The 27,258-nt window shown below is 37.0% G+C and overlaps 2 protein-coding genes across 2 annotated transcripts; both read right to left on the reverse strand.

Moving 5' to 3' along the window:
• Window positions 1-3,197: 3,197 nt before the first annotated feature.
• On the reverse strand, window positions 3,198-5,833 carry LOC122014098 (serine carboxypeptidase II-3-like). Its single transcript, XM_042570283.1, has 8 exons — window positions 5,443-5,833; window positions 5,261-5,368; window positions 4,892-5,154; window positions 4,516-4,776; window positions 4,114-4,232; window positions 3,915-4,007; window positions 3,533-3,638; window positions 3,198-3,344 (listed from the first exon to the last, which is right to left on the reverse strand). Exons 1-8 carry the CDS (start codon window positions 5,831-5,833, stop codon window positions 3,198-3,200), a joined length of 1,488 nt encoding a protein of 495 aa, XP_042426217.1.
• A 13,019-nt stretch (window positions 5,834-18,852) lies between these two features.
• On the reverse strand, window positions 18,853-21,510 carry LOC122014099 (serine carboxypeptidase II-3-like). Its single transcript, XM_042570285.1, has 8 exons — window positions 21,123-21,510; window positions 20,941-21,048; window positions 20,544-20,806; window positions 20,168-20,428; window positions 19,766-19,884; window positions 19,567-19,659; window positions 19,186-19,291; window positions 18,853-18,999 (listed from the first exon to the last, which is right to left on the reverse strand). Exons 1-8 carry the CDS (start codon window positions 21,508-21,510, stop codon window positions 18,853-18,855), a joined length of 1,485 nt encoding a protein of 494 aa, XP_042426219.1.
• Window positions 21,511-27,258: the final 5,748 nt, after the last annotated feature.

Consider the following 27,258-nt stretch of genomic DNA (forward strand, 5'->3'; position numbering starts at 1 on the left):
CCTCCCCCCCTCACCTGTGACTTGATCCAACAAGTGGTATCAGAGCATGTTCTGCTCTGAATTGGTGCAACCACCAATCAAGCTTGGGTTACCAGTGTTATTTTCATATTTCAGTTTTTCGCATTTTGCTTATATTGGTAAACTTTTATCGCTTCAGATAATTACTTTTTCGTTTGATTTTAACTTGATGTTGTTGCAACACCACTCGAGTTCTTTAATATTTTTTTCTCTTCTCAAACTCTGCTAATCTAAGATCAAATCTTGGTACCTCCTTTTTAGTTTCTATTCTCAGTGCTCAATGGCCCAACTCTAGGAATATAGTACCGCTTGCCCCCCTCTCTTCAATGAAAATGACTTTCCGTATTGGAAGAATATAATGAAGGTTTACTTAATGATGAACATCGAGCAATTGTTCTCCATACGACGAGGGTACCGAGCACCTGTAGATGAAGAAATAAAAGTACCACTCAATCTAGAAAGATAGAGGCCAGAAGACAAGAAGAAAGCCTAGACCGACTCAAAAGCCTTAAACATGATCTAGTGCTAACTCACAAAAGAAGAAATAAACCGAGTCGACCAGCACGAGAACACAAAGGAGCTATGGGATAAGATCGTTGAACTACACGAAGGAACTCCCAATTTGAAGGTAACGAAACGCGACCTACTCATTAATTATTTATTTAATATGAAAATGCAAGACGGAGAAACTGCGAGCGAACAACATGCAAGGATCAAGGATATCTTTAATGGCTTGCACATGATCGGACACCAAATCGAGAATCGTAACGTTATCAGGTATGCTTTGAACTCATTCCCTCGAAACTCCTTATGGGCATCGATCGTAGATGCCTATAAAATTTCAAGGATCCTCTTTAAGTTAAAATTAGATGAATTATTTTGCGAGCTTGAATTACACGAACAAACTAATGGTCCAAAGGTCGAGAAAGGAATTACTTTTCTTGCAGGTACTTCATAGGTAACTAAACCCAAAGCAGAAACAGAATCTGAATCCGAATTAGACAAAGAAGAGCAACTGGTGAATATGGCAAGGAAGATATTCACTAGACGCAAAAAAGCTTCACCAAATTGTAGGATCGATGCATGCTAGAGGGGGGTTGTGGCTTTTTCAATCGTTTCGGAAAACACAGAATAACACTGTAGAAGATAGAAAGGGATGAGGAGCAATGCTAACAAGATTCTTTTACTTGGTTCGAAGCCTATGATGACTCCTATTCCAAGGTCTGTGATCGTTGATCGCTTACGTTGGCAAATAACTATAAATATGAAAACTCTTTACAAATATGCAAGTACAAGTATTGAAAAGACAAAGTATACTGACAACAAATGTTTAGCAGTTGTCCATCGATTGTAAGAGTAGCAGTTGAGCATTGTTGAGTTATTTCAGAGCAGTATACAGCAAACAAGATCGTTCTTGATGCATTGTTTTTGAAGTGTCAGCCGAGCCCCCTTTTTATTACCACCTCAGACCTGATCCAGATCCACCGATCTTGAAATCAGGTTTTCCACGACTCTGATCGGTCGACTGATCCCTCGGATCGGTCGATCGATCCTACCCGAATTAGTCTGGTTTCCCGTCCAGGTTCTGTTGCTGGAATAGAAGTCTTTGTTCGGTCGACCAATCCCGCCATTCAGTCGACTGATCCCCAGCTCATCTTGTCCGATCAACTCGGCTCGACCACATCGATGCCTATCCATTGTTCGATCGACTGAACCCCAGGTTCGGTCGACCAATCCCTTGGTCGAACCCAATTATCTTGTTAGAAATCCAATCTGTTTGCTTGGAGGTTCAGTCGATCTATCCCTGGTTCGATCGACCGATCAAGGCCGAAACTTCAAGCTATAAAATGTTAGTTTCCTTGCAAAATAGAGTTTCAACAAATAACAAGTAAAATATGAAAATAACTTTTGATAGCCTTTGAACTGTCCGATTCTGACTTTCGATTTTCCCAGAAACCCTAGGTAGAACCGACAAATATTGTTCCCTCAACGGTGAACATATCCTCACCTACTCCTGTCAGGAGAAGTTACCTATTGTCAAATCGGTCCTCTAGACTGATTGGACTTTTGCTTAGTGCCCGATACTTCAAGACTTTCCCATTGGACCCACATTAACTTTGATTGGCAAGCCAGTAATACTTTAAATCATATGAGATATGTGGAGAGCTGTAGGAATATTCTGCCAGATCAAGGCGGTTGATAGCCGACTGCCCCCACACCATGTTGGCCTGTTGCCGTATGTTGTGGTCGTCGGGCGAGAGTTGTTGCTAGTCGATGATTGGGATGTGTTCACCTTTTGCCTCATTGGCCAGTTCGACATCTATGATCTAATCATTAACAACTAACAACGAGGGAAGCCGATGCTACCCTCCTTCTGGTTTTCCTACCTCTGCACCGCCTAGCCATAGAGCGTGTTCATGTCCGGTGGGAGGGGTGCAACGAATAAGAATATATTGTCGCCGCTGGCCTACGGCACGACGACCGACGTGTGGGTGAAGTACAAGATAGCGGCCCGATCCGCATCATCGCCGCCGACAAGGAGAGAAGGATGTACTTGTGGTGCGAGAGAGATAAGGGTGAGAAAGTAGCGAGCTGATGGTCAGATCTTAGGATAGTTAGCGGACGACTTCTCTAAATACTTTCAATCTTTCTTTGTCTTCTAATTTTAAGAATACAAGAGGTGTTTCTGACAATATATCTAGTTTTTTTTATTATTTTAAAAATATTGTTCTAATAATTTTTTGTCATTTTATTTTACATTTTGATTCTTTAAATTGAGAATTTATATATACACACACAAAATTGTCAATGAGTAAAAAAATAAGAAATTTTAATTAAAATTTAACGTGACAACAAGTCTTATAATTTAATACTAGAATATATAATAAGTAATTAATTATGATAGTAATTTAGGTTTATTAGGCTTGGCACATAATGGTTAGTAGCCCATTTAATTGTTGTATCATGCTCATGACTCATAGTATGGGCATTTGGTTTAGTGAACCGATCTTAAGATTTTTTTTAAAAAAGAAAAATGATTTTTTAAAAATATTAATTATTTTTTGAAACCATGATTAAATCGAGCCAGAGATAATATTTAAAAATCATAGATTAAATTTTATGTAACGTTTGATATCACAATAAATAACAACAAATCAATTTATTCTATTTTGAAATGCTTAAATAGCAAGTAAATGCAGCCCTTGAAGAAAATTCTTGATCATCTCCAGAGCTCGTGCTAGTTGATAACTTGGAACCTCATGTCCTGCTCCTCGAACAGTGGCAAATGTTAAATTGTGATCATACATCACAGTATATCCCCCAACCTACATATTCATAATAAAAACCATCAAAATTAATGTCGTTTGTTCTACTAGTTGTCACCATCATTAGAGCAACGAAGAGTATCATAGAGGAAAACTTGTCATTAATGTAAACATTTTAATTCCTTGTGGATTTTAGGATAATTAACTATATATCTTATGAAAATATTTAAAATTACACAATTGTTTACCTCACTGTTAAGCATCCAAGCTCTCCATGGAGCCTTCACTTTAAGCTTTAGCTTCTTGAGGGAGTATCTTGTGGAAGTAACAGGAACTACTCCATCAATGTCACCGCTGCTCAAACCCAACCAATGCTTCGTTAGAGACAAAATTTGATTGAAAACCCCTTCACTCGCAATCTAATGAACGGTATATTTATCGTATGACATATGTTATGCGGAAATCTTAAAGCTATCATACTTGCAAAATTGATATATTTATATATGCTATTTTTACTTACATAATGTGTATAAGGACTACAAAATTTATACACCTATCTAAATGAAAGTATTGAAATGGAAAGTTGATTCACACCCTATGATATGTTGAAGACATCTAATGATTTTTTACCTGTATTTCAAAACCCTAATCCCATTAGATAATAATTCGTGAATAATTGGTAATATTGTGGAAGGCTGATCTGACCAACTAGGTATCACTTGGCTGCATCGAGACAAATATAAATAAATGAGTTGAATTTTCATTATTTTGTTTAAAAGAAAAATAAAATTATCAAATGACGTATTATATTTATGAGATATGTATATACCTACAACCAGACCAGGTGTAATTGAGCTTTGTGATATTGGCATGTAGAGCTTTCTGTACCTCAAGATTGTTAAGGTATGCCTCCACATAATTAGAAGTACAAGGATCAAAATTCTCAATCTGCATTAGAATTTAAGTATGACATTTCAATCTGTTAGTTAATTATATTCACAATTGATATGATTGAGTGAAAATTCTTAATCTGCATCAGAATTTAAGTATGACATTTCAATCTGGGCAAATTCCAACTTTAGTTAGAGCTTGCTCCTTGTAGTGATCCAACAAGAATGCGATGAACTCTGATTCTTGAGTTAACAGGTCAAATCGATTCAATCTAAATTGCCTCTGAAAATACCAGGAAGATGGAAATAATTAAATGTAATGATGCTCGAAAGAGACAAACCGAGGGCGATTTTGGAGTCGGCGTCACGCCTGACGAGAAGCACAGTGGCGCATATATGTTGTAGACGTCCAACTCCTCAACGGCGAGGCTGGCCTCGTCGAGCGCGCTGTCACACTTTGGAGTTGTCTGCCGGGCATCCGGCGAGAAATTGCAGAACTTGTGGATCGCACGAATGGTCTCGTCGGCGATCAATGCGTGCGTCCAAAAGTAGTCAAACGTCCCCTTGTTATCCGTCTCCTTGTTGATCACCGCATTCCCAATCTAGGTCATCCAAAATCAATTTGAAATTGATCAAGATCCATCTTTCCCAATTTAATTTGCAATAAAAAGGAGAGAGGGTCAATCAGACTGATTGATTTCGAGATTCATTGCTTACCGCGATGCCTTTGAGGTTGATGAGGCAATCTTTATGGTGGAGTATGGCGTGGGCAAGCTGGGGGACGTAGTGGCCGGCGTAGCTCTCGCCAGTGATGAAGAAGTCCCTCCCCTTATACTCTGGGAACCGCTCGAACCAGTTGACGAGGAAAACCAGCGCGTCGGTCGCCGTCCTACGGTCTCCGCTCTTGGCGTAGTCCGATGTGGTGTTGGAGTAGGAGAAGCCGACACCGGCAGGGCTCTCCAAGAACAAGACGTTCACCACTGCATTGCACGATGCACGTCAGTGGTTCGGGGTCATGCCTCTACTCCCTAAGCTCAAGGATATATATATATATATATGACGACGACGATGACAGATGATCCTAACCTTCGTTCCAAGCGTAGGGATTCCTGTATAGAGTTTTGCCATCGCTCATGACCCGAAACGGCCCGAGCTCCTCCATGGCGCCGTACCCCAGTGACGAACACCCCGGCCCTGCACCCACCCACGCCACAACAATCACCACTCTATCGATCGAAAAGCAACGTCATTTTCTATTATTTCCATACCTCCATTGAGCCATAGCACAATAGGCTTCGACCTGCTATTCTCGGTAGCCTCGACAAAGTAGTAAAATAGAGCCCGTCCGTTAGCTCTGTCAACTGTGACATACCCCGCGTACTGATCGAAATTGACACCTTCTGGCTGGCTAGGCAGCCGAACAACCTTGTCCTCCTCCTTCAGCCCGCTATTGTCGTAGACCTTCGACTTCAGGCCGGATACCGAAAGAATACTGCTCGCCCATGAAGAAGAAGAAGAAGATGAAGAAGAAGAAGAAAACCCCCCTACTCCGTTGTTAAAGTAGAACTTGTTCAGCGCATCTCTCTGCCTCACCGTGCTGGAAGCCACGCAATGTAGGAAACAGAGGAGGAGGAAGAGACAATTGAAACTTGGCTTCATTGTTTAATTGGGAATGAGGAATGGAATGCAATAGAATCTTATTTATGGGATGAATCATTGGATAATTATGGGATGAATCTTATTTATGGGATGGATTCTTGTTGGAGTCGGCGGAGATTGATGTGTTTGCTTTGTTTGGCAATGGTCTCTGTAAAAGGAAAACGAATGATTAATTTTGAATAAACATTTTCAAAATTAAAAGAATTTTAAAAAAGATTCTACTGTTTTTTCAATATTTATACAATGAAATAATGTATAGTAAATAGTAATTCAAAGATCTTAGAGTGGAAACATGCATAATTAATAATGAGTTTCCATGTATGTTCATATTTTATTTAAATCTAATTTATTTTTTCCTTAATTTTTATCAACTTTTACTACTCACTGGATTATTCCATCATTTATCATAATAATTAAATCTAATTAATTTTAGCTCTTCCTGTGAGTCACATATATAATGATCTAATTAGTTTTAGCTTGATTATTAACTAATTAAATTAAGTGAGGTTAAATTAATAATGAAGTTTAATTAAGCGAGGTTAAATAAATAATGAAGTTAAATTATTTGATTTTAAATTTGATTTCGAATTAACTAAAATGTTAAGTCTGGATTAACTGATTAAGGATTAATTAAGATTAGATGTATTAGTTCAAGATTAATTAAGTGTAAGTCAGAATTATTTAAGTTAGAGTAAATTGGTAATTAAGTTTAAGATTTACAATTATTACTCAAATTTTGATATATTAATTGTAATTGTGAACTGTTTAATTGAATTTACGGTTAATTTATCAAGTTTGATTTGAATTAATATTCTTAATTAAATTAAGATTTATTCATTAATTAAGTATGAATTAAATTCTTTAGTTAACTTTAAATTAAATTGGAATTTGAATTAATTGATTTAAATTAATTATGGATTAGGTTAAATTAAACTTATATTAATCATATTAATTAAGGTTTATTAAGTTTATTGATAATTAAGTTTTTAGGTTTTAAAGAAAATAAAAACTTTTAATTAATTGAATTAATTGTTTAAGTTTTAATTAAATTGATTAAGATTACTTAAGTTTTAATAGTGTTAAATTTATTTAAGTTCTAGTTAAGTTAATTTAAGGTTGACTATTAAGGTTTAATTTTGGAGTCATTTAGGTGTGTTTAAGTTAGGTTTAAGTTAAAAATTAAAATTATGAATTTAGTTTTAATTGGATTTAGTTAGATAAAATATCAAATTAAGTCACATTTTGAATTAGTTAATTTAGTTAGTTAGTTTAGGATTAATTAAGTTGATTATGTTTTTAGGTTATAAAGAAAATTAAATACTTTTAATTAATTGAATTAATTGTTTAAGTTTTAATTAAATTTATTAAGATTATGTTTAAATTTAAATCTTACATCCATCTCATCCGTTTCTAACTTTTCAAATAAACAACCTTATATGTTCTGTGAGATGATTATTAATTTTATTTTTGTACATTTAATTTGAATTTTAATTACTGATTGATATTTAAGTCAGATTTAAATTTAACAATTAGTCAGTTAAGTGCACATTTCCAAATAAGCTTCTAGGTTGTGACGATGCACAAGGGCCTTCTTGATTATTGAAGCAACAACCACTTCTAATTAAAGTATTTTAAAGAAATTATACACTTAACTTTTTCTTGAGAAACTTTGATATAACTTGTCTAGGATGTGATGAGATAGCTTCGGCAAGTTTCACTTAGTTAAGTAGACCAAGTAGGGTACTTCTTATCCCACTTGCCTCTCTAAACAAAGCTTTGTTAACGTATTATCATCTCGCCCCACCCTGATACTAAGTTGGGCAAGTATCAATAAAATCTAAGTATTTATCTAATCGTTTTAAATTTAGCAGAAAAATAAGCATGCAAAGAAAGCTGTAAATTAAACAAACGTGCAAATTTATCTAAACGAAACAATGTTTCTATTAGCTCTTCCAGGATCATAACCTCGATAAGATCTATCTAGGTAATATATTTGACCCTTGGGGATCTAATATTGGTTTTGTTCAACTTGATTAATGAAATTTGATTTATGGCTCATGCTTGGACTTGGTTTCTAGTATTCTGATTCACAATTGATAATTGATAGGTACGATTTAAGTCAAGTTTTAACTTTGTATCCTATCTTGGATCGATTGTATACAACGTTTTATTTTTCAAGTATCATATCAAGATTTTGAACCCAAAGTGAATCATTCTAATGATTCTTTAAGTTCTTTGATTTGACCTTTCAGAGTGGAATTTTCTTCCTCAAATTGTTGGACTTGATATCAAGTTCCACTTTGAACTTGCTCAATCAAAGAACTTGGGTTAGTCTCCATTTTAAGGGCTTTTACCTCGTTTTGTAGTAACTTGACCCAGACATTGGACTTGACTAGCTTGCGCATCAAATAGTGAATCATATCATGCAATTTTTCGACTAGGGGAGAATGTACCTTGTTGTTTTATTCGTCTGAAATGGATAAGGAGATGTGGCTTGTCTCAGACTCAACTTTCGATTCAGATCCAGACTCAGGCTCGAACTTGGCCTTGACCACTTGTTCTCGCGCTGGTAGTGCCAGAAAGCTTGCTTGAGCTTGTTCTACCACATCCGACTCTTCCAACGACTCGGACCATGTTGCATTTAAGACCTTCCTTCTTCTTTTCTTTTTTTAGTTTCCTTTATGTTCATACGCTCTAGATTGTAAAGTTCCTTCTGATTGCACACTTAGCAAGTTACTTATGACTCAGGCTTCGTGGTTCGACTCGAACCCTATTGCTTGCTCTTTGATTGGACCATCTTCTTCTTCTTAACCGTTCTCCGAACTAGACTAACTAGTTCGGCGGTGATCTTGTCATCATCTTCTGAATCCAATTCTTCTTTGGATTCAAGTTTGGATTAGAACTTGTGCTTCAGCTCTTTCGTATTGATTTTACCTACAACTAACGCAATGCCTTTCTCGATCGGACATTTCGACTTATTCCCAATCATCCTGAGTCCACACCTCAATGAGGTGCTTCCTTAAGATGTCAAAGTATTAGTATTCATGACCAAGATGACTTGTGTACCTCGAGTAGAAGGAAACTTACACTTGAGATACAGTAAGAGCTTCACAGACATATCCATATATATAGATAACTATATGAAGTCTTACAGCGATTCACACCACTGAACTAGTTATCATAACTAGCATCCACATTTAACTCTTGACTATTGGTGTAATTTGTAATAATGGTCTAACTCAGGTTTTGATGAATGACAAATGAGTTAAGTTTGGTGTTGTCATGATCTAATGCATTTACTAAGTGTACAGATTTTGGGATGTTCGATTCCCAATTGGTAGTCGGGATGTTTGATTCCCGATTGGAAGAAAGTCTTGTCGGGATGTTCGATTCTTGATCGATAGCCGGGATGCCCAATTCCCGATGAGTGAAGTCCGGATGTACGATTCTGGCAGGTCGGGATGTGCGATTCCCGACTAGAGAAGACCGGATGTGTGATTCCAGTAGTTCAAGATGTTTGATTTTCGAAGTCCAGATGTGTGATTCTAGGAGGTAACTCTACATCTGGTAAGTAGAGGTAAGTCACTGAAGGAGAGTGACTAAGTGAGGATGCGTCCCCATTCGAAGGGACAGTAGGCGTCGATCCAATTTAAGTTCATTTAGAAAATCTAAATTGAGACCCTAACTAGATCCTGGTCTTGGTAAGAAGAATCTAACTCATAAATATATATAAACTATTCATTCATATAGTCTAACTCTATATTGTAAAGATAAATGTAGATCTTCAAATTTTACACGCATGGCAACTTATAGAGCATGATTTTTAGCTTGGAGTCAAAAGATAAGGCCTCTAGAAGATTTGTGTGTTGAATCAACTTGATGGAGGTGCCTTAGATCAGCCAGATTCGAACAGTAAATGATAAGGCCGAATTATTCTCATATGATTAGAACTTTTGGGATATGATAAGCTCTGGAGACTCCTTAAAAGGGCTTTAAAAGGAGGGGTTGAGCAAGCTTCAGAGATGCCTTCGATACGAGATTCTATGTGTCCAAAAGCCTTTCCAACTGCTACGGTCTCTTGTTGCTGCCCTGCTACGACTCTGCTATGCCTGACTGTCACTGAGAAGCCTACCAAACACTGTGCTCAAGCTGACCAACTTTTTTTTATACTCGATCCCCTCTTCCGGTGGTTCTGGAAATGGTATTTTAGTGAATTACCCATCGATGGTCCACGGGACCTGGGTCTTGGAGAAGGAGCTGTCAAAGGCTCCGAACCAAGTAAACTTATGTTCTTATTCTTTTGCTCATTTTTCTACTTCGCTTTCTATCTTAGATTTCCGCCGTTCACTTTGATTTCAAAACTGAAAAGAACAAATTTTCAAAACCATGTGATTCAGCCCCCCCCCCCCCCCTCCCCATCCCCCCTCACGTGTGACTTGATCTGACAAGTAGTATCAGAGCATGTTCTGCTCTAAATTGGTGCAACCACCAATCTGGCTTGGGGGAACCAGTGTTATTTTAAGATTTCAGTTTTTCGCATTTTTTTTGAATTGGTAAACTTTTATCTCTTTAGATAATTACTTTTTCGTTTGATTTTAACTTGATGTTGTTGTAACACCACTCGAGTTCTTTAATATTTTTTTCTCTTCTCAAACTCTGCTAATCTAAGACCAAATCTTGGTACCTCCTTTTTAGTTTTATATTCTCAGTGCTCAATGGCCCAACTTGAGGAATATAGCACCGCTTGCCCCCCTCACTTCAACAAAAATGACTTTCTGCATTGGAAGAATAGAATGGAGGTTTACTTAAAGATGAACATCGAGCAATGGTTCTCCATCCGACGAGGGTGCCGAGCACCTGTAGACGAAGCAATAAAAGTACCACTCAATCTAGCAAGATAGAGTCCAGAAGACAAGAAGAAAGCCCAGACCGACTCAAAAGCCTTAAACACTTTCTAGTGTTAACTCACAAAAGAAGAAATCAACCGAGTCAGCCAGCACGAGAACACAAAGAAGCTATGGGATAAGCCAATTGAACTACACGAAGGAACTCCCGATTTGAAGGTAACAAAACGCGACCTACTACTTAATTCTTTATTTAATATAAAAATGTAGGACGGAGAAACTACGAGAGAACTACACGCAAGGATCAAGGATATCTTTAATGGCTTGCACATGATCGGACACCAAATTGAGAATCGTAACGTTATCATGTATGCTATGAACTCGTTCCCTGGAAACTCCTTATGGGCATCGATTGTAGATGCCTATAAAATTTCAAGGAACCTCTCTAAGTTAAAATTAGATGAATTATTTTGCAAGCTTGAATTACACGAACAAACTAATGGTCCAAAGGTCGAGAAAGGAATTACTTTTCTTGCAGGTACTTCATAGGGAACTAAACCCAAAGCATAAACTGAATCTAAATCTGAATTAGACAAAGAAGAGCAACTGGTGAACATGGCAAGGAAGATATTCACTAGACTCAAAAAAGCTTCACCAAACTATAGGATCGATGCATGCTAGAGGGGGAGTTATGGCTTATTCAATCATTTCGGAAAACACAGAATAACACAGCAGAAGATAGAAAGAGATGAGGAGCAATGCTAACATGGTTTCTTTTACATGGTTCGGAGCCTATGACGACTCCTACTCCAAGTCCTGCGATCGTTGATCGCTTTCGTTGGAAAATAACTATAAATGATAAGACAAGCGGTATCAACTCCTGCTACCACTCTCTCGAGTGGCCGTGGATACGACCCTGGTCAACGACTCTCTCGAACGTAAGGGAGAATTGGTCATTGACATGCATGCCATGATATGATGTGCCAAAAGCAACAATCATCATACAAATATAAGCAGAAATTAGGTATGTTATATAAAGGCAGCATGCTCAATATAGTACATAAATAAATAACAATTAAAACATACAAACATGGTATCTAGTATCTGCTACTTATTATGGACAATAACAAGAGACTGTATAGATATGAAAACGAATATCTCAAAGATCACGTGGAAGTATCAAACGCAAGAAAAATAAGAGTGGAGTCAAGGTAAAAGCAATTTCTATCCAAAGGTAGCTCATGCACTAAGTTCAAAGAACTACTGATAACCATGATTTTGCTATATTATTTTAATTCATAATACATGTTTTTAATGGTCTATTCATAGCTTAAATTTATGTTTACTCTACATTTCATAAATTACATTTGATTTTGGACTTAATTACAAATTATCTTATTTTCATGGTATTTGATGCTAATATTTTATTTTTATTTTGTAGGCATCAAAAGGGTCATGGACCCGATCAGATCAAACCACACTTGGGCTCAAATCTAGGGCTAAATAAAGCGATCAAGTTTGAGAGCGATTTGGATCGTCCATTGAAGATCGGAGAGATCTACACCATCTATTGAAGATCTGGACCATCCGACGTAATGAGGAGTAGATCACATCCATTGATGAAGATCCAGGAATTTTGATCTTGATCCGAGATAATCCAGCCGTTGATTGAGCCCCGGATTGTTTTGAACCGTTGGATCAGAATTGAGGAGGATTTAAAAGCCTCATAAGAAGCTACAGTGACTTGGGGCTCGGCTTCGCGATTTTTCCACTATTCTTGTATCTTCTTCGTAGTGACGCCACAACTCCCATTCTACAATTCCAGATCTGAGGGTATGCTTCTTCACCAGCGGCGATCTTCAAGCATCCGCATTCATCTTTCGAGGGCAGAGTGTGATTGAGGGAGGTTTCCCAATTGCAACTTGGATTTTGTTCCACCACCGCTATCTTGATCGAGGGAGGTTTCCCAATCAGTGATCTCCGCATCCACCAGAGCTTGAATGGAGGTTTCCGCGAGTCTCTGGTCATTTTCCGATCTCCATTCCACAACGAGGTTAAGTCGATCTGATCAATTGGATTAGCTTCACCAATCATAGGATCTTCGCTTTGTTCTTTGGCTGATGAGGTTTCCAGTCAGATGTGAGCTTTGAGGGAGGTTTCCAAGAGCGGTGAGCACCTTCTAGAAATAGTTGTAAGCTTGTACATTGCTCGTTGGGTGTTTGAAGGGAGGTTTCCGCAAGCACCTCTATTTTCACAGCAGAGTGGAGAAGATCTGATCCGAATTTGGTTTGTGGAATGTTTAGGGTTTAGATTTCTTTGTTTTAGTATTTGAATTGTGCTCGACTTGCTCAGATCATCAGATCTGATTCATTTTCCTTACCATTTCTTCTTATTTCAGTTATCTGCAATTCATTTATGATTTTCTTTGCTGAAATCCCGGTCATGTTCTGCTACTAACCTAGTTTTGCAATTCAGATTTGATTTCTCAGTTTTGTTTCCTGTTTTCTTTGAATTTCTGCAATTGGATACTTGCCTTAGCTACTAATTTAGTTTGTAATCTATTTCCTGTTTTGAATTAGAAGTTCAATTGTCAAAAGTTTGTTAAGTTATGTAATTGGTGCTATTCAAATGATTTGTTGATACTGTGATTAAGCCCTTGAGTTCAATAGTTTAATTCAGTTATGATTTGGAAGTTGAGATTATTTTAGTCTGTTTAAGTGAATTTACGCTTATGCGTTTTATTGATACTATGACGATGGATTTGATAGGAAGTAATTGATTCATTTGATTCAATGATGCTTGATTGTTGTTAGCTTGAGGATGTAAGAAGTCGATGTGTGAATTAATTCTAGAATTCACACACACCTACTAGTTATCCTTGGAAAAATATGACTTGAGACTCCTTACTACTCGTGTTTTATTTAGTTTAGTTGAGTTCCCAATCTTTATCAATTTGGGGTGCCTTGTGACATGCAAAAAGGTCGACACCAACTACAGAATCAAGATAAGAACTACCCACCTTAATACATAAATCGTGTCCAGAAATCTCACGTCGAGATGCTTGTCCCGAATCCAAGTCCTGCAATCACATAGTGTATTTAGCTAATTTCATCATGCATCAATTAGCTAACTTAAAACCCAAATCCAATTGGTATACACCCTTATTGAAATGATCATTAACCCTATCTATTCTATAACCTAATTAGACTAGGTTTATTCATGAGTCATCTCTCAAAACTCACCCGAGTTCAATGGTATTACACTAATTAATTTCCCCAACCGATGGGTACAGTTTACCTCTCAACTACTAAATCTATATCCTACATAAATTTGTAGTTAGACTATCCTTAACTGATCTATTATCAAATTTTATCCACTAATTTCCTAAACGTACAAGTAATCAATGCATTAGAATCTGAATTCTCCCAATTAGCCAAATCATTGGTGTAAGTTTAATAAGAAGCAAAATTTCATTACCCCACAACTTCTTACGGTGGATGTTCGTTGCCCAAGCAACGACTCACAACAGTAAGTGGTCGGCGATGGCGCTGATGGCGCGAACAGAAAAGACAAGAGGAATTAGGGCACAACAACCCAGCAATGCCCTAGCCTTCGTTGGAGATGGTGTTGACCAGGGTCGTGGCTTAGGCGAACAGGGCGAACGACGACAGCTAGAAGCATTACGGTCGCGATTTTCCTTTACGTGGAGATGGGAGGGGGGTTAGCGGTGTCGCAATCTCAGGGAGGAGAAAGTTTCAAAGAGATGCCCCCGCGGCGGCGCTACTCGGCGGTGGGAGGCAGCAGCGACGGAAGGATCGGGCGTAGAGTTGGCGTTGGGCGGAAGAAAAGAAGAGGGCAGCGCCAGTAAGTGCCGGCGGTGCTCAGGTTCTGGTGAAGGGGAGACGCCGGCGGCGTTCAGGGGTGCTCATGCGAGGTAGAGCGGAGGAGGAGGGAGAGCTCGACGAATGGGGAAGCGGTGTCGCAAGGTGAGGCTCGAGGAGGAGAATTGAAGAAAATGGCGTGATTGGGAAAAAGAAAACCTAGGTTAGATATTTTATATCTATGCTTTAATTATCCAACTTTAGGTTAATTTAATCAATCAACTCCTAACTTAATCGAGAGATCCAAATAGACTTTATCTAGCTTAACCGATCCGCCCCTCTTAACCCTGTCATATGAGCTCCGATTAAATCTAGAAAAATTTCTTAAAATTCCGTTAAGGTTATTCATCCAATAACCCCTATTATTTAATTGCCAGATTTTACAGTTTGGGATGTTTGATTCCCGAAGTCCATATATGTGATTCTGTAAGGTAACTCTACACCCGGTAAGTAGAGATAAGTCACTGAAGGAGAGTGACTAAGTGAGGACGCATCTCCATTCAAAGGGACAGTAGGCGTCAGTCCAATTTAGGTTCATTTCAGAAATCTAAATTGAGACCCTAATTAGATCGTGGTCTTGGTAAGAAGGATCTAACTCATAAATATATATAAACAAATCATGCATATATTCTAACTCTATATTGTTGAGACAAACGTAGATCTTCGAATTTTACACGCAAGGCAACTGACATAGCATGATTTTGAGCTTCGAGTCAAAAGATATGGCCTCCGGAAGATTAGTGTGTTGAACCAACTTGATGGAGGTGCCTCAGATCATCCAGATTCGAACAGTAAATGATAAGGCCGAATTCTCCTCATCTGATCAGAATTTTTTGGATATGATATGCTCTGGAGACTCCTTCAAAGGGCTTTAAATGGAGGGGTTGAGCAAGATTCAGAGATACCTTCGATACGAGATTCTAAATGTCCAAACGACTTTCCGACTACTCCGGTCTCCTGCTGTTACCCTGCTACGACTCTGCTATGCCCGACTATCACAGAGAAGCATACAAAACACTGAGCTCAAGCCGACCAACTTTTTTTATACTCAATCCCCTCTTCCGGTGGTTCTGGAAAAGGTATTTTAGTGAATTACCCATCGATAGGTCTGTGGGACTTATGTCTTGGAGTAGGAGCCGTCAAAGGCTCCGAACCAAGTAAACTTGTGTTCTTGTTCTTTTGCTCATTTTTCTACTTCACTTTCTATCTTAGTTTTCCACCGCTCACTCTGATTTCAAAATCGAAAAGAACAAATTTTTAAAACCATGTGATTCAGCCCCCCCCCCTCACCTGTGACTTGATCCAACAAGTGGTATCAGAGCATGTTCTACTCTGAATTGGTGCAACCACCAATCAAGCTTGAGTTACCAGTGTTATTTTCATATTTCAGTTTTTCGCATTTTGCTTAAATTGGTAAACTTTTATCTCTTCAGATAATTACTTTTTCGTTTGATTTTAACTTGATGTTGTTGCAACACCACTCGAGTTCTTTAATATTTTTTTCTCTTCTCAAACTCTGCTAATCTAAGATCAAATCTTGGTACCTCCTTTTTAGTTTCTATTCTCAGTGCTCAATGGCCCAACTTGAGGAATATAGCACCGCTTGCCCCCCTCTCTTCAATGAAAATGACTTTCCGTATTGGAAGAATATAATGGAGGTTTACTTAATGATGAACATCGAGCAATTGTTCTCCATACGACGAGGTACCGAACACCTGTAGATGAAGCAATAAAAGTACCACTCAATCTAGAAAGATAGTGTCCAGAAGACAAGAAGAAAGCCTAGACCGACTCAAAAGCCTTAAACATGATCTAGTGCAACTCACAAAAGAAGAAATAAACCGAATCGGCCAGCACGAGAACACAAAGGAGCTATGGGATAAGATCGTTGAACTACACGAAGGAACTCCCAATTTGAAGGTAACGAAACGCGACCTACTCATTAATTATTTATTTAATATAAAAATGCAAGTCGGAGAAACTACGAGCGAACTACACTCAAGGATCAAGGATATCTTTAATGGCTTGCACATGATCGGACACCAAATCGAGAATCGTAACGTTATCTCAGGTATGCTTTGAACTCATTCCCTCGAAACTCCTTATGGGCATCGATCGTAGATGCCTATAAAATTTCAAGGATCCTCTTTAAGTTAAAATTAGATGAATTATTTTGCGAGCTTGAATTACACGAACAAACTAATGGTCCAAAGGTCGAAAAGGAATTACTTTTCTTGCAAGTACTTCATAGGGAACTAAACCCAAAGCAGAAACAGAATCTGAATCCGAATTAGACAAAGAAGAGCAACTGGTGAACATGGCAAGGAAGATATTCAGTAGACGAAAAAAAGCTTCACCAAATTGTAGGATCGATGCATGCTAGAGGGGGGTTGTGGCTTTTTCAATCGTTTTGGAAAACACAGAATAACACTGTAGAAGATAGAAAGAGATGAGGAGCAATGCTAACAAGATTCTTTTACTTGATTCGAAGCCTATGATGACTCCTATTTCAAGGTCTATGATCGTTGATCGCTTTCGTTGGAAAATAACTATAAATATGAAAATTCTTTACAAATATGCAAGTACAAGTATTGAAAAGACAAAGTATACTGACAACAAATTTTTAGCAGTTGTCCATCGATTGTAAGAGTAGCAGTTGAGCATTGTTCAGTTATTTCAGAGCAGTATACAGCAAGCAAGATCGTTCTTGATGCATTGTTTTTGAAGTGTCAGCTGAGCCCCCTTTTTATTACCACCTCAGACCTGATCCAGATCCACCGATCTTGAAATCAGGTTTTCCACGACTCTGATCGGTCGACTGATCCCTCGGATCGGTCGATCGATCCGACCCGAATTAGCTTGGCTTTCCGTCCAGGTTCTGTTGTTGGAAAAGAAGTCTTTGTTCGGTCGACCAATCCCGCCATTCAGTCGACTGATCCCCAGCTCATCTTGTCCGATCAACTCGGCTCGACCACATCGATGCCTATCCATTGTTCGATCGACTGAACCCCAGGTTCAGTCGACCAATCCCTTGGTCGAACCCAATTATCTTGTTAGAAATCCAATATGTTTGCTTGGAGGTTCAGTCGATCTATCCCTGGTTCGATCGACCGATCAAGGTCGAAACTTCAAGCTATAAAATGTTAGTTTCCTTGCAAAACAGAGTTTCGACAAATAGCAAGCAATATATGAAAATAACTTTTGATAGCCTTTGAACTGTCCGATTCTGACTTTCGATTTTCCCAGAAACCCTAGTAGTTGTGTCCAAGCAAATATTGTTCCTTGGCCGGATCCTTTCAGGTCATTTTGACCCACATTAACTTTGATTGGCAAGCCGTACTACTTTTAATCATATGAGATATGTGGGGAGCTATAGGCTGTTGCTAGTCGATGATTGGGATGTGTTCACCTTTTGCCTCATTGGCCAGTTCAACATCTATGATCTAATCATTGACAACTAACAACGAGGGAAGCTGATGCTACCCTCCTTCTGGTTTTCCTACCTCTGCACCGCCTAGCCATAGAGCGTGTTCATGTCCGGTGGGAGGGGTGTAACGAATAAGAATATATTGTCGGCGCTGGCCTACGGCACGACGACCGACGTGTGGGTGAAGTACAAGATAGCGGCTCGATCCGCATCATCACCGCTGACAAGGAGAGAAGGATGTACTTGTGGTGCGAGAGAGATAAGGGTGAGAAAGTAGCGAGCTAATGGTCAGATCTCAGGATAATTAGCGGACGACTTCTCTAAATACTTTCAATCTTTCTTTGTCTTCTAATTTTAAGAATACAAGTGGTGTTTCTGATAATATATCTAGTTTTTTTTATTATTTTAAAAATATTGTTCTAATAATTTTTTGTCATTTTATTTTACATTTTGATTCTTTAAATTGAGAATTTATATATACATGCACAAAATTGTCAATGAGTAAATAAATAAGAAATTTTAATTAAAATTTAACATGACAACAAGTCTTATAATTTAATACTAGAATATATAATAAGTAATTAATTATGATAGTAATTTAGGTTTATTAGGCTTGGCAAATAATGGTTAGTAGCCCATTTAATTGTTGTATCATGCTCATGACTCATAGTATGGGCATTTGGTTTAGTGAACCGATCTTAAGATTTTTTTAAAAAAGAAAAATGATTTTTTAAAAATATTAATTATTTTTTGAAATCATGATTAAATCGAGCCAGAGATAATATTTAAAAATCTTAGATTAAATTTTATGTAACGTTTGATACCCCAATAAATAACAACAAATCAATTTATTCTATTTTGAAATGCTTAAATAGCAGGTAGATGCAACCCTTGAAGAAAATTCTTGATCATCTCCAGAGCTCGAGCTGGTTGATAACTTGGAACCTCATGTCCTGCTCCTCGAACAGTGGAAAATGTTAAATTGTGATCATACATCACAGTATATCCCCCAACCTACATATTCATAATAAAAACAATCAAAATTAATGTCGTTTGTTCTACTAGTTGTCACCATCATTAGAGCAACGAAGAGTATCATAGAGGAAAACTTGTCATTAATGTAAACATTTTAATTCCTTGTGGATTTGAGGATAATTAACTATATATCTTATGAAAATATTTAAAATGACAATTGTTTACCTCATTGTTAAGCATCCAAGCTCTCCATGGAGCCTTCACTTTAAGCTTTAGCTTCTTGAGGGAGTATCTTGTGGAAGTAACAGGAACTACTCCATCAATGTCACCACTGCTCAAACCCAACCAATGCTTAGTTAGAGACAAAATTTGATTGAAAACCCCTTCACTCGCAATCTAATGGACGGTATCTTTGTCGTATGACATATGTTATGCGGAAATCATAAAGCTATCATACTTGAAAAATTGTATATTTATATATGCTATTTTTACTTACATAATGTGTATAAGGACCACAAAATTTATACACCTATCTAAATGAAAGTATTGAAATGGAAAGCTGATTCACACCCTATGATATGATGAAGACAGCTAATGATTTTTTACCTGTATTTTAAAACCCTAATCCCATTAGATAATAATTCGTGAATAATTGGTAATATTATGGAAGGTTGATCTGACCAACTAGGTATCACTTGGCTGCATCGAGACAAATATAAATAAATGAGTTGAATTTTCATTATTTTGTTTAAAAGAAAAATAAAATTATCAAATGGCGTATTATATTTATGAGATATGTATATACCTACAACCAGACCAGGTGTAATTGAGCTTTGTGATATTGGCATGTAGAGCTTTCTGTACCTCAAGATTGTTAAGGTATGCCTCCACATAATTAGAAGTACAAGGATCAAAATTCTCAATCTGCATTAGAATTTAAGTATGACATTTCAATCTGTTAGTTAATTCTATTCACAATTGATATGATTGTGTGAAAATTCTTAATCTGCATCAGAATTTAAGTATGACATTTCAATCTGGGCAAATTCCAACTTTAGTTAGAGCTTGCTCCTTGTAGTGATCCAACAAGAATGCGATGAACTCTAATTCTTGAGTTAACAGGTCAAATCGATTCAATCTAAATCGGCTCTGAAAATACCAGGAAGATGGAAATAATTAAATGTAATGATGCTCGAAAGAGACAAACCGAGGGCGATTTTGGAGTCGGCGTCACGCCTGACGAGAAGCACAATGGCGCGTATATGTTGTAGACGTCCAACTTCTCAACGTCGAGGCTAGCCTCGTCGAGCGCGCTGTCACACTTTGGAGCTGTCTGCCGAGCGTCCGACGAGAAATTGCAGAACTTGTGGATCGCGTGAATGGTCTCGTCGGCGATCAATGCGTGCGTCCAGAAGTAGTAAAACGTCCCCTTGTTATCTGTCTCCTTGTTGATCACCGCGTTCCCAATCTAGGTCATCCAAAATCAATTTGAAATTGATCAAGATCCATCTTTCCCAATTTAATTTGCAATAAAAAGGAGAGAGGGTCAATCAGACTGATTGATTTCGGGATTCATTGCTTACCGCGATGCCTTTGAGGTTGATGAGGCAATCTTTATGGTGGAGTATGGCGTGGGCAAGCTGGGGGACGTAGTGGCCGGCGTAGCTCTCGCCAGTGATGAAGAAGTCCCTCCCCTTATACTCTGGGAACCGCTCGAACCAGTTGACGAGGAAAACCAGCGCGTCGGTCGCCGTCCTATGGTCTCCGCTCTTGGCGTAGTCCGATGTGGTGTTGGAGTAGGAGAAGCCGACGCCGGCAGGGCTCTCCAAGAACAAGACGTTCACCACTGCATTGCACGATGCACGTCAGTGGTTCGGGGTCATGCCAAAGCAGAAACCTTTTTTCACTCTACTCCCTAAGCTCAAGGAAATAACATATATATATATATATATGATGACGACGATGACAGATGATCCTAACCTTCGTTCCAAGCGTAGGGATTCCTGTACAGAGTTTTACCATCGCTCATGACCCGAAACGGCCCGAGCTCCTCCATGGCGCCGTACCCCAGTGACGAACACCCCGGCCCTGCACCCACCCACGCCACAACAATCACCACTCTATCCATTGAAAAGCAACGTCATTTTCTATTATTTCCATACCTCCATTGAGCCATAGCACAATAGGCTTCGACCTGCTATTCTCGGCAGCCTCGGCAAAGTAGTAAAATAGAGCCCGTCCGTTAGCTCTGTCAACTGTGACATACCCCGCGTACTGATCGAAATTGACACCTTCTGGCTGGCCAGGCAACCGAACAACCTTGTCCCCCTCCTTCAGCCCGCTATTGTCGTTGACCTTCGACTTCAGGCCGGATACCGAAAGAAGACTGCTCGCCCATGAAGAAGAAGAAGATGAAGAAGAAGAAGAAGACCCCCCTACTCCGTTGTTAAAGTAGAATTTGTTCAGCGCATCTCTCTGCCTCACCGTGCTGGAAGCCACGCAATGTAGGAAACAGAGGAGGAGGAAGAGACAATTGAAACTTGGCTTCATTGTTTGATTGGGAATGAGGAATGGAATGGAATGGAATAGAATCTTATTTATGGGATGAATCATTGGATAATTATGAGATGAATCTTATTTATGGGATGGATTCTTGTTGGAGTCGGCGGAGATTAATGTGTTTGCTTTGTTTGGCAATGATCTCTGTAAAAGGAAAACGAATGATTAATTTTGAATAAACATTTTCAAAATTAAAAGAATTTTAAAAAAGATTTTACTGTTTTTTCAATATTTATACAATGAAATAATGTATAGTAAATAGTAATTCAAAGATCTTAGAGTGGAAACATGCATAATTAATAATGAGTTTCCATGTATATTCATATTTTATTTAAATCTAATTTATTTTTTCCTTAATTTTTATCAGCTTTTACTACTCACTGGATTATTCCATCATTTATCATAATAATTAAATCTAATTAATTTTAGCTCTTCCTGTGAGTCACATATATAATGATCTAATTAGTTTTAGCTTGATTATTAACTAATTAAATTAAGTGAGGTTAAATTAATAATGTAGTTTAATTAAGTGAGGTTAAATAAATAATGAACTTAAATTATTTGATTTTAAATTTGATTTCGAATTAACTAAAATGTTAAGTATGGATTAACTGATTAAGGATTAATTAAGATTAGATGTATTAGTTCAAGAATAATTAAGTGTAAGTCAGAATTATTTAAGTTAGAGTAAATTAGTAATTAAGTTTAAGATTTACAATTATTACTCAAATTTTGATATATTAATTGTAATTATGAACTGTTTAATTGAATTTGCGGTTAATTTATCAAGTTTGATTTGAATTAATATTCTTAATTAAATTAAGATTTATTCATTAATTAAGTATGAATTAAATTCTTTAGTTAACTTTAAATTAAATTGGAATTTGAATTAATTGATTTAAATTATTTATGGATTAGGTTAAATTAAACTTATATTAATCATATTAATTAAGGTTTATTAAGTTTATTGATAATTAAGTTTTTAGGTTTTAAAGAAAATAAAAAACTTTTAATTAATTGAATTAATTGTTTAAGTTTTAATTAAATTGATTAAGATTACTTAAGTTTTAATAGTGTTAAATTTATTTAAGTTCTAGTTAAGTTAATTTAAGGTTGACTATTAAGGTTTAATTTTGGAGTCATTTAGGTGTGTTTAAGTTAGTTTTAAGTTAATAATTAAAATTATGAATTTAGTTTAAATTGGATTTAGTTAGATAAAATATCAAATTAAGTCACATTTTGAATTAGTTAATTTAGTTAGTTAGTTTAGGATTAATTAAATTGATTATGTTTTTAGGTTATAAAGAAAATTAAATACTTTTAATTAATTGAATTAATTGTTTAAGTTTTAATTAAATTTATTAAGATTATGTTTAAATTTAAATCTTACATCCATCTCATCCGTTTCTAACTTTTCAAATAAACAACCTTATATGTTCTGTGAGATGATTATTAATTTTATTTTTGTACATTTAATTTGAATTTTAATTACTGATTGACATTTAAGTCAGATTTAAATTTAACAATTAGTCAGTTAAGTGCACATTTCCAAATAAGCTTCTAGGTTGTGACGATGCACAATGGCCTTCTTGATTATTGAAGCAACAACCACTTCTAATTAAAGTATTTTAAAGAAATTATACACTTAACTTTTTCTTGAGAAACTTTGATATAACTAGTCTAGGATGTGATGAGATAGCTTCGGCAAGTTTCACTTAGTTAAGTAGACCAAGTAGGGTACTTCTTATCCCACTTGCCTCTCTAAACAAAGCTTTGTTAACGTATTATCATCTCGCCCCACCCTGATACTAAGTTGGGCAAGTATCAATAAAATCTAAGTATTTATCTAATCGTTTTAAATTTAGCAGAAAAATAAGCATGCAAAGAAAGCTGTAAATTTAACAAACGTGCAAATTTATCTAAACGAAACAATGTTTCTATTAGCTCTTCCAGGATCATAACCTCGATAAGATCTATCTAGGTAATATATTTGACCCTTGGGGATCTAATATTGGTTTTGTTCAACTTGATTAATGAAATTTGATTTATGGCTCATGCTTGGACTTGGTTTCTAGTATTCTGATTCACAATTGATAATTGATAGGTATGATTTAAGTCAAGTTTTAACTTTGTATCCTATCTTGGATCGATTGTATACAACGTTTTATTTTTCAAGTATCATATCAAGATTTTGAAACCAAAAGTGAATCGTTCTAATGATTCTTTAAGTTCTTTGATTTGACCTTTCAGAGTGGAATTTTCTTCCTCAAATTGTTGGACTTGATATCAAGTTCCACTTTGAACTTGCTCAATCAAAGAACTTGGGTTAGTCTCCATTTTAAGGGCTTTTACCTCATTTTGTAGTAACTTGACCCAGACATTGGACTTGACTAGCTTGCGCATCAAATAGTGAATCATATCATGCAATTTTTCGACTAGGGGAGAATGTACCTTGTTGTTTTATTCGTCTGAAATGGATAAGGAGATGTGGCTTGTCTCAGACTCAACTTTCGATTCAGATCCAGACTCAGGCTCGAACTTTGCCTTGACCACTTGTTCTCGCGCTGGTAGTGCCAGAAAGCTTGCTTGAGCTTGTTCTACCACATCCGACTCTTCCAACGACTCGGACCATGTTGCATTTAAGACCTTCCTTCTTCTTTTCTTTTTTTAGTTTCCTTTATGTTCCGCTCTAGATTGTAAAGTTCCTTCTGATTGCACACTTAGCAAGTTACTTATTACTCAGGCTTCGTGGTTCGACTCGAACCCTATTGCTTGCTCTTTGATTGGACCATCTTCTTCTTCTTAAGCGTTCTCCGAACTAGACTAACTAGTTCGGCAGTGATCTTGTCGTCATCTTCTGAATCCAATTCTTCTTTGGATTCAAGTTTGGATTAGAACTTGTGCTTCAGCTCTTTCGTATTGATTTTACCTACAACTAACGCAATGCCTTTCTCGATCGGACATTTCGACTTATACCCAATCATCCCGAGTCCACACCTCAATGAGGTGCTTCCTTAAGATGTCAAAGTATTAGTATTCATGACCAAGATGACTTGTGTACCTCGAGTAGAAGGAAACTTACACTAGAGATACAGTAAGAGCTTCACAGACATATCCATATATATAGATAACCATATGAAGTCTTACAGCAAGTCACACCACTGAACTAGTTATCATAACTAGCATCCACATTTAACTCTTGACTATTGGTGTAATTTATAATTGTTGGATCGTGAAACGTCGATAGAGGGGGGGTGAATATCGATTCGAAAAACAACGAGTATAAAAGAGTTAAGCACAGCGGAATAATAAAATTGAATACGGTGTTTTTTACTTCGTTCGGAGCCTGTGTCGACTCCTACTCGAAGGCCCGTACTCTGTGAGTACTTTCGTTGGGCAATCACTAGCAGTTCGAAAGATGATTACAATTTAAAGTATAGGAATGCTTAGCAAAATAAAGAAAATACCGACAAGAATTAAAGAAAAGGAAAGAAGCGTATTGTCGGAGCGTCGCTGGAGCGCAGAGCAGTAGAGCAAGCAGTAGAAGACTTTCTTTTTCGTTGTTGTCCTGAAGGTCCCCTCTGACCCTTCTTTTATATGAGGCTCGGGGCGCCCCGGATCCCTTCCGGGCGCCCAACCAGCAAACTCCACGTGGCGACGCGCAAGTTTGGATAAAACTTACCTCCGGGCGCCCGGATCTCCTATTTCCAGGAACTCCTTCTCCTGCAAAATAGAGTTAGTCCGAGGCAAATATAAATCCTGTAAAACAGATTGTTAGCACAGTTAAAGTTCAACAATGTAATAGAAAAGAGTATGACTTAGATTCCGTCTTTCCGAGACCGGAATCTAGTCTCGATCTCGACTTAGATATCCGAAATGGATCTAAGTCAGATCGACGCCTAATGTTCCCTTCCCGGGAACGCGTCCTCGCAGTCACTCCCCTCCAGTGACTTACCTCACTTACCTGCCAGACGTCCGGTCAGCCCGTCGACCCGTCTGGACTTCGTGCCAGCTATCCGGTCAGCTCATCGACCTAGTTGGACTTCGTGCCTAAGCGTCCGGTCAGCCCGTCGACCCGCTTGGACTTCGTGCGCTATCCGGCCAGCCTGGCCGACCTAGCCGGGCTTCGTGCAGACATCCGTCAGCCGCCGACCTGTCTAGACTTCTCCTGCACACTTGATCAAAGTGTCAGACAACGACAAACTAACTTAACCTGATTTGTCATTCATCAAAACCTGGGTTAAATCGTTAGTGCTAACCGCACCAACAATCTCCCCCTTTTTGATGGAATGACAACCTGGTTAAGTTAGTGAAAACATATGCAAGAAACAACATGCATTTATGTGGTTTTAAAGTTAGTTTGTATTTTCAAATTGGTTTAGCTAACTTAACCACCTAACCCTCCCCCTTTGGCATTCATCAAAAATAAGCATGGATTAAGTAAGCATACACATAGATTTCAGACAAAGTAAGAAATAATATCAAGTTAATCTGGGGGAGTTTAAAACTTTTGAAGACTTGTTTAAAACATTAGCTGTTTAGAAAAATAGCTAAGTTTAGATAGTCTGATTTTCAAACATAATTTCAATATCAAGTATAAATTTTCAAAACAAGTTTCAACTTTAAAACGCTTTTCAAACATAAGTTTACAAATTCAAAATTCTAAAACTAAGTTTTAGATTTAAGGAAACAATCAGTTTTAAAACTTTGAAATTTATTTTTCAACAAAAAGATTCAATTTTCAAAATTAAGGAAAAATGATTTTGTAAACTTAAGTTTTTTTTTATTAAAAAAAAAATCTAATTTTCACAATTTTCAATATCAAAGCAATTTTTACAACTAATTTAAATCAAATTGTCAAAATTAAGTAAAATCAAATTTTAAGAACTAGATTTTTAAATTCAATTTTCAAAACTAAGTTAAATCTAATTTTCAAAATCAATTTTCAATAAAAAGTAAAACCCAATTCTTAGAAACAACTTAGTTTTATAAGAGTTAGTTTTCAAAAATAGGTTTAAGAAATTTTTAAGAAAACATTTTTCAATACGAACATAAAAAGTATTTGCTAAAAATATTCTAAGTAGAATAATTTAAAAAAAAAAAGAGTTTTAAAAAAAATAATTTTGTAAAATTCTTTTTCAGGAATTTTCAAAAATAAGTTGAGTTTAAACTTTTGATGATAAAATAAGTTTAAAATTCAATTTAAAAAACTGAAGTAGTTTTATATCTCCCCCTGAATCTGACATTAAATCAAATGTCTAACCAGTTTGTTACTGACTGACTTATCATAAGATAGGAGCTTTCACTTGGTTAGTCAAGTTAAGTTCAACCTTAACTTGATTAATGTATATTTTGTATTTAACGCCCAGACTTATATCGATGCACTGAAATAAGCATCTTAAGTCTTAGGCAAGTGGCCTATACATCTCACCCCTTTCTATGTTCGTCAAACACAAGCAAGGTAAGCCTAGGGTTTTGGTGAGATGCTCAAAACTAGTCCTATGGGTACATGCTTTCTAAGGATTTTGAACTAGTCTAAGGCTAAAAATATGTTTAAAAATCTAAAAATAGGAAAGTTTTGAAAATGAAATATGTTTTAACCTATAATTTGAGAATAACCATTTTTGAAAACATTTTTGAAATTTGAAACTCCTAGTCTATTAGACACATTCCTAATTTTCTACGTAAATGGCTAAATTCATTTTCAGGGAGTGGTTTAGTGAATATGTCAGCTAAGTT

This window comes from Zingiber officinale, chromosome 8B (assembly GCF_018446385.1).
Source record: "Zingiber officinale cultivar Zhangliang chromosome 8B, Zo_v1.1, whole genome shotgun sequence".
Taxonomy (NCBI): domain Eukaryota; kingdom Viridiplantae; phylum Streptophyta; class Magnoliopsida; order Zingiberales; family Zingiberaceae; genus Zingiber; species Zingiber officinale.

Bases quoted from the DNA above. Each gene is read 5' to 3' on its own strand.
- LOC122014099 (XM_042570285.1), bottom strand. From the start codon at position 21,510: ATGAAGCCAAGTTTCAATTGTCTCTTCCTCCTCCTCTGTTTCCTACAT. The intron at 20,429-20,543 runs GTAAGCAATGAA...TGGATGACCTAG, and splicing joins TCAACCTCAAAGGCATCGCG to ATTGGGAACGCGGTGATCAA. The intron at 19,660-19,765 runs GTATATACATAT...GTCTCGATGCAG, and splicing joins TACACCTGGTCTGGTTGTAG to CCAAGTGATACCTAGTTGGT.
- LOC122014098 (XM_042570283.1), bottom strand. From the start codon at position 5,833: ATGAAGCCAAGTTTCAATTGTCTCTTCCTCCTCCTCTGTTTCCTACAT. The intron at 4,233-4,515 runs GTTTGTCTCTTT...ATTCTAATGCAG, and splicing joins CGACTCCAAAATCGCCCTCG to ATTGAGAATTTTGATCCTTG. The intron at 3,345-3,532 runs GTAAACAATTGT...ATGAATATGTAG, and splicing joins CTTGGATGCTTAACAGTGAG to GTTGGGGGATATACTGTGAT.